The sequence below is a fragment of the Manduca sexta genome, chromosome 26 (genome assembly GCF_014839805.1).
Source record: "Manduca sexta isolate Smith_Timp_Sample1 chromosome 26, JHU_Msex_v1.0, whole genome shotgun sequence".
NCBI classification, from domain to species: domain Eukaryota; kingdom Metazoa; phylum Arthropoda; class Insecta; order Lepidoptera; family Sphingidae; genus Manduca; species Manduca sexta.
The window spans coordinates 16,412,243-16,429,729 of NC_051140.1; the positions used below are offsets into that span (position 1 = coordinate 16,412,243).

At 34.2% G+C, this 17,487-nt stretch overlaps 3 protein-coding genes across 6 annotated transcripts in view; 2 read left to right on the forward strand and 1 right to left on the reverse strand.

Moving 5' to 3' along the window:
• Positions 1-1,199: 1,199 nt before the first annotated feature.
• LOC115454171 (IST1 homolog) lies at positions 1,200-7,183 on the forward strand. 2 transcript variants are annotated; one of them, XM_030182908.2, is made up of 8 exons: positions 1,228-1,530; positions 2,693-2,855; positions 3,357-3,576; positions 3,810-3,940; positions 4,303-4,440; positions 4,562-4,612; positions 5,278-5,309; positions 5,997-7,183. In XM_030182908.2, exons 1-8 carry the CDS (start codon positions 1,349-1,351, stop codon positions 6,088-6,090), a joined length of 1,011 nt encoding a protein of 336 aa, XP_030038768.1. In that variant the 5' UTR covers positions 1,228-1,348; the 3' UTR covers positions 6,091-7,183. The 2 variants fall into 2 exon arrangements, with proteins under 2 accessions (XP_030038767.1, XP_030038768.1); XM_030182907.2 differs by lacking the exon at positions 5,278-5,309 and having other exon boundaries at positions 1,200-1,530.
• Positions 7,070-15,836, reverse strand: LOC115454170 (phospholipase A-2-activating protein). 2 transcript variants are annotated; one of them, XM_037443300.1, is made up of 16 exons: positions 15,598-15,836; positions 15,296-15,529; positions 14,699-14,889; positions 13,694-13,835; positions 13,125-13,282; positions 12,605-12,746; positions 12,207-12,387; positions 11,630-11,739; positions 11,409-11,498; positions 10,913-11,095; positions 10,444-10,567; positions 10,098-10,158; positions 9,600-9,725; positions 9,141-9,286; positions 8,658-8,782; positions 7,070-8,426 (listed from the first exon to the last, which is right to left on the reverse strand). In XM_037443300.1, exons 1-16 carry the CDS (start codon positions 15,732-15,734, stop codon positions 8,246-8,248), a joined length of 2,331 nt encoding a protein of 776 aa, XP_037299197.1. In that variant the 5' UTR covers positions 15,735-15,836; the 3' UTR covers positions 7,070-8,245. The 2 variants fall into 2 exon arrangements, with proteins under 2 accessions (XP_037299197.1, XP_037299196.1); XM_037443299.1 differs by having other exon boundaries at positions 10,913-11,098.
• Positions 15,837-16,415: 579 nt separating this feature from the next.
• LOC115452728 (calcium uniporter protein, mitochondrial) overlaps positions 16,416-17,487 on the forward strand; it is a 180,337-nt gene continuing 179,265 nt past the window's right edge. For both annotated transcript variants that reach the window (XM_037443561.1, XM_037443562.1), the window contains exon 1: positions 16,416-16,599. In XM_037443561.1, the coding sequence (XP_037299458.1) occupies positions 16,495-16,599 (105 nt within the window). In that variant the 5' untranslated portion in view covers positions 16,416-16,494. The remainder of the gene's footprint in view (positions 16,600-17,487) is intronic.

Here is a 17,487-nt window from a genome sequence, read left to right on the forward strand (position 1 = left end):
GTCAATGGTGGGATTCCTCTCGGGTAGACAGAGTACAGATTGTGCCAGTTAACCCTTAGTAGACTGGTCGCTTTATCAGTAGTTGTATGGTGTAAAAAGCCAACCACTTATTTTCTGTTTGTCTTCAGTAAGTATATAAGTATCTATGGTAAATGGATGGAACATCCATACTATTATATAAAGCCGAAGAGTTTGTTAGTATAAACGCGCTAATCTCAGGATTCTGGTTGGAATGGAAAAATCTTTTAGTGTTGGATAGCCCTTTGTTCGTGGAAGGCTATATATCATCACGCTATGATCAATAGGAGCAGAGCAGTAATGTAAAATTTTGCAAAAACGACTGACTGAACGCAATAGACTCAAAAATTACCTAACGGATTTCGATAATGTATGGTGATAGTTAGAGACCCTGGTAAAGACATTAAAGCTACTTTCTATCCCGGGAAAAAATATAGCGGGATTTTTATCCCGGAATCTATATTATTATATAAACCTAAAGAATTTGTTTATTTATTTGCATACGCTAATCTCAGGATTTTTCAACCTATTATAGGTTCGAATTGAAAAATTATTTCAATGTTAGAAAGTTAATTTATCGGGGAAGGCTAAAGGGTATATAATATCACGCTATGACCAATAGGAGCGGAGCATCAAAAAAAAATATTGTAAAAACGGGAAAAATTTATTCCTACTGAGAGTTTTCGTTGCGTGGGCTCAGTAAACGTTTCGAGTTTCTATCCCGACAATTCTGTATTATATAAAGCCGAAGAGTTTGTTCGTATGAACGCGCTAATCTCAGGATTCTGGTTGGAATGGAAAAATCTTTTAGTGTTGGATAGCCCTTTGTTCGTGGAAGGCTATATATCATCATCCTATGTATTCACATAGGGTGACCTTTATAACGAAAAACTTTATCCCGATAAACGTTCTCATGCGAGAAGAGCCGCGGGCAAAAGCTAGTTTGGAATAAACTGAGTGTATTATTGTAGGTTTTATAGTTTCTAATAATGTTATGTTACATATTTTGGTAACTTTTTGTGAGTAACGGAACGGTTTTATTTTGACACATGTTAAAAATTGCTAATTAAAGTGTTTCAGTAGCTCAATATTGGAAATCTAGCATTATTAGTTTATTTGTCCTTATCTAACTAATACAAAACTAATAATTTCGTTCGTACATACGTCAAAGAATTTGATCTAATTGAAATGTCAAATGTTAGTTATCCACAGAAATCACCCCACTGCAGTATTGTAGTGGTGAATCATACTAAAAATAACAATTGTTTTCTATTACTCATCAAAAGACTTTGTTTTAATTTAAAATTACTGTTCAAAGTAACAAATTAAAATGTTTTCCACAAATCCAAACTATACAAAACTGAAAACGCATCTAAGACTGGGGATAAACCGACTGAAGTTGTTGGAAAAGAAGAAAACAGAGTTAGCATCAAAAGCGAGGAAAGAAATCGCTGAATATATAGCCTCTGGTAAGATTGAACGAGCTAAGATCCGAGTGGAACACATTATTAGGTTAGTAGATCACGTTACACACAACTATTATATTTCGTAAGGTGGGGAATAGTATAAACATGTCCTTGGTTATAAATCCGTTTAAATTACAGTGATGCAATGACTGTTATTTACTAGTTGATGACGCATATTAAGAAACATTAGGCCTCATAGTTTAGAGTGTGTTTTTATGTTTTACAAACCTTATGTTCAACATTCCTACAACTACTAATTATTCTTATACTGTATCTTCTTTGGTACTGATTAAAACTATTTATAATTCATATACTATATATTATTTACATTATATTTCTATGAGAGGCTTGTTTGTTGAACAATTAAACACTGCAGTGCCAAGTTGTTTGTTTATAATGGCTTTTGCTAAGCATATATTCCTTCCTGTCTAAACTAAGGGACAGTAAATATTCTACTATATAAAATAATTGCCATTTTCATTTCCATTTCATAATTTCTTCACCATTGTTGGTAACAAATTTAAAAATATTATCACACAAAATGAATCAGATCAGAAAGATAAGACTAAGGGATCAAGGCTGTAGCTAGGTTTTAATACAGGGGGGTTGAAAACTTAAATTTTGATTGCAGTGGAGGAGGGCGGTGGTACAAAGCAAAGATTTCCTGTGGGTAGTCCTGATAATTAAACATAAATGCATACACATGTATATAATTTTGTAGAATCTAGGGGCTGGTTTCCCAGTGATTGCCTGCTTATGCCCATATAAGAGATATTTATATAAAACATATTTTTTATTAACAAATTATTACATAATAATAATAATATCAGCCCTGTATTATATACTTGCCCACTGCTGAGCACGGGCCTCCTCTACTACTGAGAGAGATTAGGCTTTAGTCCACCACGCTGGCCTAGTGCGGATTGGTAGACTTCACACACCCTCGAAATTCCTATAGAGAACTTCTCAGATGTGCAGGTTTCCTCACAATGTTTTCTTTCACCCTTAAAGCGAACGATAAATTCACAAAGAACACACACATGATTTTAGAAAAGTCAGCGGTGTGTGCCCTTGGGATTTGAACCTGCGGACATTGGTCTTGGCAGTCCGTTCCACACCCAACTAGGCTATCGCCGCTTATTTATTACATACTGAACAATTTTCAAATACAAAAAAAAATTGTCATTTTTCTGAATCTTTTGTTTCAGAGAGGATTACATGGTTGAGGCAATGGAGATAGTTGAGATGTACTGTGACCTCGTGCTGGCCAGGTTTGGTCTTGTCACTCAGATGAAGGAGTTGGACGAAGGGCTGGCAGAAGCTATATCCAGTCTCATATGGGTGGCACCTAGGATGCACACAGATATTCAGGTAAAGTGTTATTTTGTTTACATTTAATAGATTTGACTATGACAAATAAATTGTAAAATTGAAGAAAAATGTATTATCCTATAAATTAGTGTTTTAATGTATGCCTGCTCTTTAATTTATTTGAATCACTTAAACTTCATTTAAACAGTTTTCAGTTACAACTAAGTATAATATGTCAATTACAGTGATAAGATAAAATAAATATAAAAATTGAGCACATGTTAATATTAAAATAATTATATGCTTGACTACTTATGTATGCATCAAATATATATCTAAATATAGTTTGTTTTAGATCCATTTTGATTGTGACATTTATATTTCCTGTAAAAATAGATGCTGTCAGTTTGTTATGCATTTTAAAAAAATCATAATTTTATTGAAATTTATGATGGCATATTTTCACAAGTTTAATAAGGTTCTGTCAAGTTTATACATTCATGTAATAGTCTGCCTCCCTCAAAAGGAGATCATTAAATAAATTTATTACAATATTTTTAGGAGCTGAAAGTAATTTCAGACTTATTTACTGCGAAATACGGTAAGATTTACGCAGATGCGTGCAGAAATGAGAGTGTGAACACAATAAGTGATAAGTTGAAGCATAAGTTGTCAGTCCAGAGCCCACCGAAGATTCTCGTTGAACGGTACCTGATAGAGATAGCTAAGAACTATAATGTGGAGTACACTCCTGACGAACAAGTCATGAGGGAAGAACAAGGTAAATATTCTTTTAGTATTCAATTAACTTTTAATAAGTAGTAGTATTTAATACACAGTACTTTATACAAATAATCCATGGCCTAGTGTAAAAAAATATATGTTTAAACCTATATATTTATATCTAGCTGTATTTCTACTTAGAAATGTCTCATTTAACTATAATGAAAGAACAAGGTTACTTGCATGTATCTGAAGTTGTTTATGTTGAATTAATTCAATAATTGTTTACAGGAAGAGATGCTTTGTTGATTGACATCAATGGTCCACCCATGCCACCCGGTTTCATAGGGTATCCACCGCAGCCGCCTATGCCTATGCCCAATCTACCCCCGCCCAATGTGGAACCATTCAGTTACCCCTCAGTAAGTATTTTTAATCAATTTAATAAAATAAAAATGTTTGGGTCACAGTGTTGAAGGGTGATGTTTTCTGAAAGGGCAACCCGACACAACTCATATAGATACTACTAACATGCATAAATACAGTTAGCAAATCGTTGTGTATGTATGTATAAAATATAAGTACCATTGGCACAAATATAGAATACACATGGTGAAAATGGGGTGTGTTGGTTGGACCTCTGAGTAACTCCCGAGGTATAAAAGGCGTGAGTGGACGCGTACTTAATAAACATGAGTTTATCAAACTTACTTGTATTCGGTATTAGGTAATGCAATGCACAATTCTGTGTGTTAATTTTAAACAGAACATGTTTTAATTTTAGGTACCATCTGGTGGCAAGGCTGGTGGTTTTATTGCTACTCCGCCACCACAGAACTATGGTGGACCGAGCCAGCCACCAATGGGCTACCACTTGCCTCCCGGTGCTGATTCAAAGACTTTAAGCAACAGTTTCCTGCAGGTAATTGGATTGCAATAAAATGTATGATAGAGTTTTTTGTGAACTTAATATGACTCACTGCACGATTTATTTTGCCTTATTTTTAATAACCTCCTGAAATATTCATTTCTCCCGTTTACAGGACGAAATGAGTAATTTGCCACCTGCTTACGACAGCATTCACCACGACATGGTAACTGTTTTATTTAAACTTTTTTTATTATTTTGTTGCTTATTCACTCACAATTGAAAATTTAGTTTTAACCTTTTTAAATTGTTAGAATGTAGTACCTACTTAATACAGACACCACAGAAATGTTTTTTTAAAGTTTCTTATTATCATGCGATCATTTATATTGACTATTAGCAAATGAGATGATTATAGATGTTAGGCTGCTTTTATAGCCGACAAATGCTTTTAGGGATGGTAAGTGGTGACCAGAAATTGGTTGGGGGTTTTGTATTTGGCACTATTAAATATTATTTAATTTTCACTAGTGGGATGTTGAGGATTTCCTGGACTTGGTTTTAATAAACCATGATGCGTTTGGTTTTCATTATCATCTCATTGAAATTGCTAACAAAGACCCATAGCCATAAGCCATATCTCCAAATGGGTCTTTTGATTGGGACTTTGTAGATGAAGATTTCATTGCCTATTGCTAGTGTTCAGTTTCTATTCAGCAACCAAAACGACCCTTTATACTTAAGATTGATTTCATCGCTCTTTGTTTCAATGTGCATCTTCGTTCCAAGTCTGCGGTCTAAGCGCATTCCCAAGTACTTTATGGTGTTGCGGTGTGGTAGTTTACGACTGTTTGTCTGACATAGCGTTTAACAACGCATTTCTACTTTTAGGCAGGAATAAACTGGGGTGAAAAACATACTGAGTAAGTTTCTTATTACTGTCTTTTAGAGCACTAGCATTTACAGTCCACCATCTTCGGTATCCTATTTGTCACTCATAGGCCCGGGTATCTATTAGCGCCGGGTGCGAGCCGGATTGCAAAGCGACGCAATCTCACTATTATAACTAATTCATTTAAACAGGATGACACCCAATCCTCTGATAATCCTTCATCTCCCTACATGGTAGCAGGTGCAGATTAATACTGAATTAGGGTCTTCTACACCAATAGCCGTTCCGAGGAATACCAGCTTGGGCCTCCCCAGGTCCGGGATTCGATTTCAGTGGCGGCTTATACTCGCCACTGTCATCCTTTATCATTAGGTTTGGTGTTATTTTATGGACAACGATCGACCATGACCAGTTCCCAGCACGTCTTAAGATGGATAGCCCAAGTGTCCCTGATTGCCGAAGTAGCTAGCCTTTACATCTGGAGGCCGTGTCGCCATTTGTAATCTGCGACGCGGTGGGTAGCCCTGGGGAGTTTACCCAGAAGTAACAAACACAGTACGAGACTTTCCCGCCCTCACACCCACCACTACAACTCCTGTAAGCCAGGATCAGCAGTGGCACGCATTTTATGACACTGAGCAGTGATGCTCGGCGAGTCTCAGGGAAAACTAATATGTCATTATCACAACCACAGCAGTAACGTATATTTTCCTTACAGCCTGCCCACGTGCCTACGCCGCAGCCGAGGTCTCGCGTGCCCCCGAACCACTTTCCCGAGTTGCCGGAGCTGCCGTCCGTGCCGTCTGACCTAATCCTCCCCTCGGTGCCGCACAGTAACAACTCCAACACATCTAACAACGCGCCCAATGCACCCAACGCGCCCAACGTTAGCGGATCGGACGAGATTGATTTTGAGGATCTCAACAGGAGGTTTGAGGAATTGAAAATGAAGAAATAATGTGCGGTCACGTGATTTTTATACAAACATGGAATTCGAATGGGATCTTAATATTATTAGGCCTTCATTTTTTTTGTTTCGTCTGCTTTGTTTAACGGTGTCAGAATTAGCTCTTCCCTCATAGCTATTCGTCTTTACGGGCATGGCTCATATGCTGCGACAAAAACAAAAAACAGACGCTTTAGCTGAGAGCCATAGACAAAACTCGTTGTTTTATCAGTCTATCAACACAAAATATTTATGTAAGATTTATAACTACAAAGTAAAAAAACAAAAAAAAGCCTATAAAAATTCCAAGTCATAGTGTTTATGTGACTTCTTCAGTGCTATAGCCATTCATGGTTTTTAAATAAAACCAGCTCATTGACACTTTCATCTCATTTCACATTTCAATATATTTTGCTTAGATCTTTTGTAATGTGATATATATGGAAAATGTACTCTCCATTTTTATGAAGTAAAATAAAATATATTTAAATTTTTTTGTTATATTTCAAAACTATTGTAAAATAATTGATTAGTAAATATATTGTGATATTCAACAATCGCCTACAAGATGTCTTTGGCAAAAACGAAGATTAAATATCGAACTGTAGGCGGTTGTAAAATAACACGGACTTGGTAGAGTAAGGGCCTGTTTCACAAGTTTCAAGTTAATTTATTTGACAGCGAATGTTTTTTATTAACGACTTATTTTTTACATTTATTTTGAAGATGTGTGATTTTTTTATTTGTTCGGCTTTTACATTTATGTGAAGAATATTATTTACTTAGAAGTTGTGAAACAGGCCCTAAATTTAACGAAAGGTGATGAATATGTATAATAAAAGATATTTATGTTTTATACATTTTTTTATTATTGCTATGTTCGTAATATCAAATCATACTTCCATTTGTAAGCATAGCATATATTTCGACAATTGAAAAATACAGTCACATTTCATTTATCCAATGTTTTATTTTATCCCAATCATATAAATAATTTGTTAAGGCATCAGGGCGTTGATTTGGCAATTACGCTACTGAGATATCAGTGTCATGGTTTTATAATTCTAGAAATTATATTAATTTTTAAATATTTTATAACATGAAAAGGACATTTAATAAAACATATTACGGAAACTCACAAAATAGATATGACATAAATGTTTTAATAAAATATTTAAAATGTTTTTGAAATTATTACATAAAAAGGAATAGGTAGACTTTTGAACAACGCGTCAAGCAATAGATATAAATATAACTTAACTAACGCCATATTGAAAGCGTTAAAAGCAAGCGTGTTGCCGCCTGCAGCGATGAGCAGAAATTTGGTATATTAAACTGATAAACATCATCGACACTTAATCATATTTAAAGAAAAATGAAAATCATATCAGAGTTATCAATATTTTGTTCATACATATGTATTTCCTAAGCATTTGAGACAAGTACAAACGATAGTATAAACCTCTAAGACCGAAAAAAAATCACAAACCGATGATATTGCCATTTAAATTTTAAATGATCAAAACTATGCCTTGGAATTTCGGGACAAATACAAGAACAAAAAAAGAAACATTTAACAGTAGCAAGGGCCAGTCTTTAATGAAGCCTTCAACACATTTCGCTTTTATTATTTAAAAAAAAAACTACTAGTTGATTTAACCTACTCAGTGCGTTTTTTTTTCTTAAGCTGCTGTTTCACACACGCCGCTGCCGAATATAAGCTCGGTCGCATTTGTAATTACGCCACGAATCTTAGTGTCGCTCTCTTACAAACAAACCAATACCGCCACGTTTGCAGCTGTGTACGGAACAATACCTTAAGACATTACTGTATCTGGCATATATAGGTACACTAAGTAAGCTACAATTGTACTGCACCGAAGGGAAAGGCTTAACTATTTATAGACTCAATTCATCTAATCTCAAAAATCTTTATGAAAAATATGGAAAAATGTAACGTGAACAATTGTATTTAAATAAATAACAGCCTTATATCCATTGCAGTAAGTAACATACGTTATTCATAAAAGTCTAACAATTTGTTGGGAGCAAGTGCTTATTTTCCTAAGGTTTCCGTCGACGGTGTTGGTCGCACTGTCCCTTTTCAGTCGATTATTGAGTTGCGTGTTGGACACAATTTTGGTTTGTATTTGTAGTTTGTTTGGAGATTCGGCGAGCAACGTACCCAACGCGACGAGACCTCTGCAATTAAAAATATATGATGTCGAATGTGTGCTAAAAATACGTCTTTTGGGGTGCACTTAGCCTAGATTAGGAATTCTCAAGCCATTGTTATCTTTAAACAGAAGAAATACATCACTTCATATATGGTCATCACCCCTACACTCCCACATAGCTACATAAATTGTTATTCCATTGTGCCTCTTAGTAATCGCACTTGTGATTATTGCAATTTCTCATCAGTATAGTTACCTGAAATACGCTTCATTATCAGTTATCTTGTTGAGTAACTGTATGACGCACTCGGCGAGGTCGACGCTGTCCGGCTGCTGCGCGAGCGCAACGGACAAGTTCAGTAGTAACGACGCAGCTGCGATCTGAAATCATATCACGTAATTTGTTTGATGTCTATGTCTAGAAATTACAGTAATACAAAAAATATATAATAATATAATACTGAACAAAATTTAGGAGATAAAAATTATCAAACCTTAAATTACACATAAACTACCAGAATTGTATGCTCCTTAAAAATAAATATGGGCTTTTCCAGTAATAATTTTCCTATATTATATTATCATATTTTTTTCTCTAGCAAAAACTAGAAAGCATCATGATATATGATAAAATAGAATATATTTTACTTTGATTTAATTTAAATTACGAAAAAAATCTACATGTAATATACATCTGACACTGGAACCGCAAGTAAAAAATATAATAATGTAGTGTTACTTGTGCGTTGTTGTTGAGTTGCGTGAGACAGATGATGGAGTGCATGACGCTCTCGCGGGCCGCCAGCACCAACATCTCGCCGGGCAGGTCGCTGAACGCGTTCACCAGGATCCGCATCGACAGCATTATGTTCGCTGGCAGGTTGTCTGGGAAATTGTACATTATAGAGCATGCTACTCTGCACTAAATTAAAGGTGGTAAACTATAGAGCGGCTAACAAAATAAAAGATGATTTGTAGTGGAGAAAATTTCTAAAAGCTTTTTAATAATTTGAACATCACTATATGGTTAAATTTTATTTATGAAAATTGAAAAAATACTCAACGTTCGTTAGCGCTTATAGTACCTGTTTTTTTAAAAAAAAAAGTGTTACAAGTTTGGTTTTGGTGTGTTTTCAATCATTTAGGATCCTCAAATTAATAATATATAATATAACTGTACTATATTAATGTGTCATACCTGGTTTCAATAGAGTCAGCAAATATTTAACGAACGACGGGCCGTACGACGTGTCGAATATTTGTCCGTTGATTTCTTTATTCCTAACAGCTAATCTAGTCACGTCTAATACTGGGAAGAGTATTTCTGTAAAAAAAAGGACAAATATAGTACATACATTGATATGATACATTTTCAGTTAGTTTCCTAAAAACTGACACCATAATCTGCAGAAAAACTGAGACGATAATCGCCGGAGCCGTAAAACGAATTTAAAAAAGAAAACGACTAAAATTAACAGTACAAGGAGCAAATATATGTATATTAGCATAATGTAGGTAGTTGCAAGAGTGATAGAACCTACCAGAAGTTATAAATACAACAACCGTTATCATAAAACAGTATCTCAGCAGTGGTGGAGCTGTTAAGAGCTCTGATGTGTCACCTATTACTTAAGTCACAAAATTCTTTGCCACCTTATATTGTCCTGTAAAAAGTTACAATAACCACATCACTTACCTTTCGGCCATTCTAACATTTTCTTAAGTAATGCTACTGTTTCTACATCATAAGCGCTATTCTGAAACAAAAAATAATGTAATATTAATATGGTATTGCTGCTTCAAATACGAATTACGTTTGTTATCAATAAACCAATCTAATCTTAATCAATCAAAACCAATTAAAATAAGTAATTTGCAAGCTTGTAAAAAAAAACTGTTCCGCTAGGTTCCTTTTCGCCATGGATTGAAAAATTCGATATCATTTATTGAAAACAGCGGTAGAGTACACAACACTATTGAAACAAAGACAATTTACATATTGGATATTCTTATGTGTGCACAGGGTTAGTTATAATACTCACCATTTCACCTAATTTAACAATATTTTCTAATTGTACATCTGTCACAGGGCTCAGTCCATCACCTATTTTACTATTAAATTCTTTTAGTTTCTCATGTATTGCTTTCAGATTGGCTTGATCGAACCTAAAAATTGAAAAATAATATTAACAGCAGAAATAACCTTGTTATGATTGATGTTTTATAACACCTAGTGCGACGGAAAATAATACTCATACCATCAAAGTGGGTTCCTAAAATATTGTAAATATGAGTTGAGTAAGTGGGTAGAGAGTTTTTCTATCGCACACAAAGGCCATAAATGTGCTTACAACACTTGAATCAAATATTTCCAAATCAATTAAACAGTATATTTTGATTTGGTGTAAGAATCAAACTATTTAAACGATTATTGACAACGCCCAGTAGGGGACGTTGCTCCCAAGGAGGATTTTGCTTAAATATATTAACTTTAGATTACAGTAGTAATACCTGATGTACGAGTCATGTGGTATGAGTGAATTATCCGTGTTGGGTTGTGCGGCGTGTGCCGGCGCAGGCGTGTATGCGCCGGCGCCGGTGAAGGGGTCGCGCCCCCCGGCGCCCGCGCCCGGACCCGCAGCCGTGCCCGAGCCTGGCACGTACCGACTCTCGCCCGTGAACGGATCCGCAAAACTGCTGCATATGCATAAATATTTTTGTATTTAATGCTGTCTACTATAATTTATGTTTATGCTAAAATAATCCAACTGGGGGCATAGCTCTCAAAATAAATTTTACAAAGATCATTTTTAATAAATTTTGTGTAATCATTTACGATTACAAAAACTGCACAATATTTTTTTTATCCAAGGTTAAATAATGGTATAGTATAGACCTATGAATAATAATTAAAATTAATAGAAGTATTCCACAGATGAGATGTCAAAATTTCTTTGTTTACAAATGTCAGATTCTTATAAATTATTACCCTATATCTACTACTCACCCATTGCTAGAAGCTGGTAAACTGTCTAACTTTGCATTTGTTACAATGAAATTTGCGACTTGATCCAGGTAAACTTGTGGAAGATTATTTCTGCAATAAAATATATTTTATAACATTATAGTTAGTTAAGATTTTTTTAAAATTATTATACTGTAAAAAAAATATTTTCAATATGTTGAATTATGAAACAACTTTGATTTAAAAGTGATTGCCGTACTAACTTGTGTATGAAAGCTTGCGCGGCGACCCAGGGGTCTTCATTTTTGTTGTACGGCAACTTTATCGGCGGCGCACCATCTTTGATATCCACGTTGAACACGAAATCATATTCCTGAAACAAAGTTATTCTAAAAATACTAAATTTAATAGAAAATAAAAAAAAAATCTTGTTTATACACAATTGTATTGTAATAAAACTAATAAATAACTATTTCCGGTAACTATCACTGCCATTTAAAAAAATCTATAAAGATCTATCATATATTTTCATAAATCCCAAGCAATTTCTTAACAGCTTGTCAAACCAACTATACTGAATTCAAGCTAATTTTACCTATTTCATTCAGGCATTTTCTACTAGTCGACCTTAGGGTTGTGCAGAGATGAACAAAGTCTCTTCAAATAGTTAGATAAATAACTTTACTAAATGTATGGCATATATATAATAAAATATATATATGTAGGATCGGAAAACAGGATTAAGTACACACTTTTACTACTTTTAAAAAAAGTTATATTTCGTCGACCTCCTTTCATCGAGCGATGTTTATTGACCATTTAGGTAACATAAAATCATACCTTCCCCTGGTACATAGTTTTCCCTTCACTGGCAGGGTTCGCACCCATCACATCGCCTATCTCATTCCACGTGTTTTCCGCCGCGCTCCACGAATAGCACTTCACATTGGTCCCCCTTCTGACTAACTTTGTCTGTCCATCTGATTTACCTGGCTCTAAGAGTACCTCAGGCCCTGGTAGTCTGAAAAGATAAAATTACAGTAATAAGGCTTGCAAACTCTATCGAACTTGTGGTCTTTGAATAGAAATTTGCTTATAAACTAAATGACTCGCTAAAAGTATGTAGAAATCATAATTCAAATGACTGTTAAAAGTCTAAAATATTAGCAATTTATCATGCTTTTTATATGACACTGTTTTATAATTGCATTTATTCGAAATCTGTAAAAAATACGTACTCAGAGAGTTTGAATCCGCCGATCTCTTGTTGTGACGCGGCCTGCATCTTCTCAACATCATCTTCAAACTGTTTGAGAGTTGCTTCGTCTGCGTAACGAGCCGGGTCTTTCGTGAACACGCGAATTAAGCCGTCACTAGAACCTGGAAACGACTGTATGATTAAAATGGTGGTATTGATAATGTTATAAAATTAATTGACTCATAACTTGTACTTGACAACAGGCTCTAACTATAGGAGTACAAATAGGAGTACTCTTCTGAAAATTCTATGGTATAGGCTGGAAATATCTCGAATCGAAAATGCGTCAATTGATTTGAAAGCCTTTTTTAATACTTTCAAAACAGAGAGTGACAGATTGTTGAACCTTTTTGAATATTTTTGATTTTTCAAGTGTTTATATACTAGCTCTTGTTCCTCACCTCGCAATATACTCCATTGACATGTATTCAAATACAAAATCTCTTGTAAAATCGTAGCATTACCTGTATAAGTTCAATGTAAAAAATCTTGTATCTCACCAGTTACTATATCTCCATTGTCAAGGCACGTCACACTCCACACAGAGTGTACCGGGAGCTTTATCTCGCGCACACAGTCGCCGCCCGACCACAGACGAACGCTGCCGTCTTCGCCTGATGTTGCGAAGCCATTTGACACTACTGGGTTTAGACTAATACTGTAAATGACATGAATTTTACTATGCTTTAACTGTGAAGGCTTGAAATGGGGATTTTTATTTAGTCTATAGACAATATTTAATAAAGAAATGTATTTGACTTATGTTTACGCGAATGTTAGACATTAAAATGTGTGTGAATTTTTTCTGTATGAATCTGATCAAAATCTGAATCTGAACTTATTTTTGTATATATGTAAAATGCAGGTAGATATTAAAACAATTACTTTTTATACAGTAAATACTTCCGTCTGCAAGCATCATGACCATGAAAGCTATAAAGCTTTCAAACACTTCAAATGTCAGGAGTAAAATATATATTAAAGTACACAGTAAAATCTGAAAACTTGTTTTATTTCTCATTATTTATATATTGATAATATTTTAATAAACAAGCAGGCCACAACTTACCTATAAATGTAATTTGAATGTCCATAGAAAGTGTTAAGGCAGTGTCCCATGTTGGACCACATTCTAATGGATGCATCATTGGAACAGCTCAGGAAACTTTCACTACTAGCTACTGCAAGCCCTCGGACGCAGTCAGTATGGCCTATAATGTACACATGAATTTGCTTGATTATGACTTGAATTACCCATGAAGGTAGGCAATTTTTGAAATAAGTTGTTGAAAGTGTGTAATCTTTAATCTAATAATTTAAGGCGATACCTCAAGGTCCATTTTCATACATTTTGTTTCACCTTTAATCTGGGTAACTAAACAAGTATTGGCAAGAATTTAAATTCACGTCTAGTTAGTGATTAATTCTCGCAGTTGAAAGAAAAACGTAAAAATAATTAATAATCATGGATATTTCGGCCTTTAAAATTTAATATGACGAAATTTTAAAGGCCGAAATATCCATGCATATTAATTATTTTTACGTTTTTCTTTCAACTGCGAGAACTAATCACTAACTAGACGTGAATTTAAATTCTTTACTTGTCAATACTTGTTTAGTTACCCAGATTAAAGGTGAAACAAAATGTATGAAAAATGGACCTTGAGCTATAACCTTAATTTTGAGGAACTTAGCAAGTTAAAAATAATCATAATATAGTTTATCTCTAAATCTACAAAATACTGATTCCTACTGTTATGGTCATTAGAAAAACTGAATATAACTCTTATTTGAGTATCAAAAAATGACTACTATAGACACAATTGTTTAGCTTTAATTACGAAATTTAGTAGTAATGCTGCTTTCAAAAAACATATCTAACTAAGTTTTAAACTATGCAATACATAGTAACATAATTGGGGGTTAAATCAATGCACATTGAGGTCCTCTATAGACCTGTTTCAGTTATACACAATTGTCACACCCTGTATATATACATTAGGTAAGGAGAAAGCTATCCTCTATGTACAAGATGGGTTGAACAAACAACATACTATATAACTAAAATTCCTACCTGTAAGTGTAATGATCAGTTCACCATTCTTTTTCCACAGTTTGATGGTCTTGTCAGCCGATGCGGTTGCATAAGTGCTGTTGCCAAGTTCAACAACTGCCCACACTGCTGCCTGGTGACCTTTCAAGGTCAACAATGCAGCTCTTGGATTACTCACATTCCAAACTTTTGCTGTACTATCCCAGCTTGAACTGTAATGAGATAGCTTTTGTCCAATATGCCAATTGATATAAATTTAAAATAATTCTAGTATTAAATATACTGATTTGTGTAATTACAGGTTTAGTATTATACTATGTTGAATAACAATGAGTTATAAATATAAAATATATAACAAAGTAAATAAGAAAGTTTTCATATAGCTTGAGGATCAGGACATTTCTTATACTATCTAATTCAAGAGTGTATTGTTATAATTATCATTAGTTGTTTGAATTATATATTAGTCTGCTTATAAGTGAGTCATGTTTGTATGTATAATGGACATAGTGATATAATTTGCCGTAAAAACGATTAGAACCCTTTGTTGTTACACATGGAGCATCCAAACCACTGCACGGAAGTTATACAAAATGATTCTTTTGTTCCAATACTAACCTCAATATCACTCCAAAATCTCTGCCTGGTGCTACACTGCATACAGCGTTCTCGTGACCTTCGATAGTGATCTGTATCGAGCCATCCTGCAGATTGTAGCCCAAGATACAGTTGTCATTACTCCCCGTTATCACGAGCCCCTCCGGGTACGCTTCGCAAGGGGGAAGCCAGCACACGCATGACACAAAGTTTTTATGGCCCTTGTATGTAACTACGTTAACAAAATCTTTAACCCTGTAAAAATATCGTTTATTCAGAGGTAATTCGATTAAAAATTGAACATGGGACTATAACCAACTCACCCTTCGGGATGCCAAAGTTTTGCGGTTCTATCTCTGGATGCAGATAATATACAAAACTCTTTAGTCGTAGCTACACATCGCACGTCCATCGAATGACCACTTAGTACGGCACTTAGTTTATAATCTGGTACAGCCATTGTTATTATTTTTAAAATGGAATTGCAGTAAAAATCAGAAACAATCGCCGCGAACAAAACTTGTCAAATCACGTTGACGTCGGCTGTCAAGGTATTTTGTTAGGGCTGTTATTATAATAATCGACTAATTTGTATTAGCAATTATATGGAGAATATGCCGTCTTATCCGACGAAACATAAAAGATTACCTAAAATGCAGAGATTAGAGATGAAAGACTCACGAGGCTAATAAAGTAACTATAGGGTTTCAAAGTAAAATGATTCAGTGTACCTATAGACTATTTATTTTATTTATGCCTATGATCCCCACAGTGGTTATAAAAATTAACTGTACTACCAACATTACAAAAATGTAAGGCGTTAGGCGCGTATTCCAAATTCTTGATGATTTAATGTATTACTTTCATAATAAAATATAGTAAGAAATATACATAATGTAAAACAGGTTTCACCAGTATGTTGGTTATATACTTAATATAAATTATTGCCTAATCATTAATAATAAACAGTAATAACTTAAATGTTTAACATGGCCATAGTGGTAGTGTCATTAGTTATTTATCACAATTAATGTACATTCAAATTACACTTACATAATAATGTAAATGGTTATAAGCAATGAGAATATAGAGTCCGTGAAGGAAAATAAGTTTGAAGGAGCCTATCCCGCTACATTTCCCGCTTCACAGCGCCAGTTTGACGGAGCCGGTGACCGGCACTGGACTATAGATATCTACTTGTGTACATACGTAGTGTAAAGATGGCGTCGTCGGTGTGTGTATCTAGGTGTCGTTTGTTCGCTAAATTAGAAATAAATCGTGGCTTGTGTTTATCACCAATTTTGAGGGATTTGTCAAATAGCAGGGTAAGTTTTGAATATTCTTTAAAGTTTATTTAATTTTATATTCCACTGTTTCATATATGATTGCAGTTTCCAAGTCGTATTCTGATATGCACGTGCACTATGTGTACCTAGTTATGTCGATAGCAGCTGTCAAACGTCATCCAATTTGTTTTTATTATTTTTGTGGTTATATTATCATTACTATGCATAAATACTATTTTTTTCGTTTCTTCTTTATAACTAATAGTTATTTTAAAAATCTAACTAGAAATGATTACGTTATTTGCCGGCTGGGTAAAAAATCTGTTTTATTTTTGTTTCCTTGATGTGGAATAAATTTTCCTTTTTTAACACCAAGGAATACTCCAGGTATTCTATTAAGCATATTTGGATCTTGTTTAGAATGAGTTTCATTAGTTAATATTGTTTATGTGTGATGCAGCATTTCTATGGGTACCTGATTTATTTAAATGAAAAATATGTTTTATTATATACGTGCTCGAGTACATGGATTCGTAATCAAATTTTTATAATTATTATATAAAACGGTAAGAAAATAGAGAATTTTATGAAATAACCATAGGTATAGTTTTTATATGTCGATATTGCCGTTTAGGCAATAGTTATAAACTAAATGTATTTAGGATTCAATTTGTCTTTTTCCTTATTTACACGTTTGCGGTTGATGTTCTTTACAAAGGAGTACGGCTGTGACCGGTTTGTTTATGCAATAATGATTTCAACTTTTGCGGTGCTAGTTAAAATCGTTTTAGAACACGTCTATAGTCGCGTACAAGGGATCAATTTAATTTAATTTCTTTATTGATATATAAAACATTGTATTCCTTTAAAATTATTTCTACAAAGATACCTACGAAAATACCAATAGAATATGTTTTTAGGGAGTAT

What these genes read in the sequence shown, in the direction of transcription:
- LOC115454171 (XM_030182907.2), top strand. Translation starts at nt 1,349, where the DNA reads ATGTTTTCCACAAATCCAAACTATACAAAACTGAAAACGCATCTAAGA. An exon ending in CGAGTGGAACACATTATTAG is followed by an intron (nt 1,531 to 2,692) that starts GTTAGTAGATCA and finishes CTTTTGTTTCAG; the next exon opens with AGAGGATTACATGGTTGAGG. An exon ending in ACAGCATTCACCACGACATG is followed by an intron (nt 4,613 to 5,996) that starts GTAACTGTTTTA and finishes TTTTCCTTACAG; the next exon opens with CCTGCCCACGTGCCTACGCC.
- LOC115454170 (XM_037443299.1), bottom strand. Translation starts at nt 15,734, where the DNA reads ATGGCTGTACCAGATTATAAACTAAGTGCCGTACTAAGTGGTCATTCG. An exon ending in GCGCAAGCTTTCATACACAA is followed by an intron (nt 11,499 to 11,629) that starts GTTAGTACGGCA and finishes ATTTTATTGCAG; the next exon opens with AAATAATCTTCCACAAGTTT. An exon ending in AACTCAACAACAACGCACAA is followed by an intron (nt 8,783 to 9,140) that starts GTAACACTACAT and finishes ATATGATTTCAG; the next exon opens with ATCGCAGCTGCGTCGTTACT.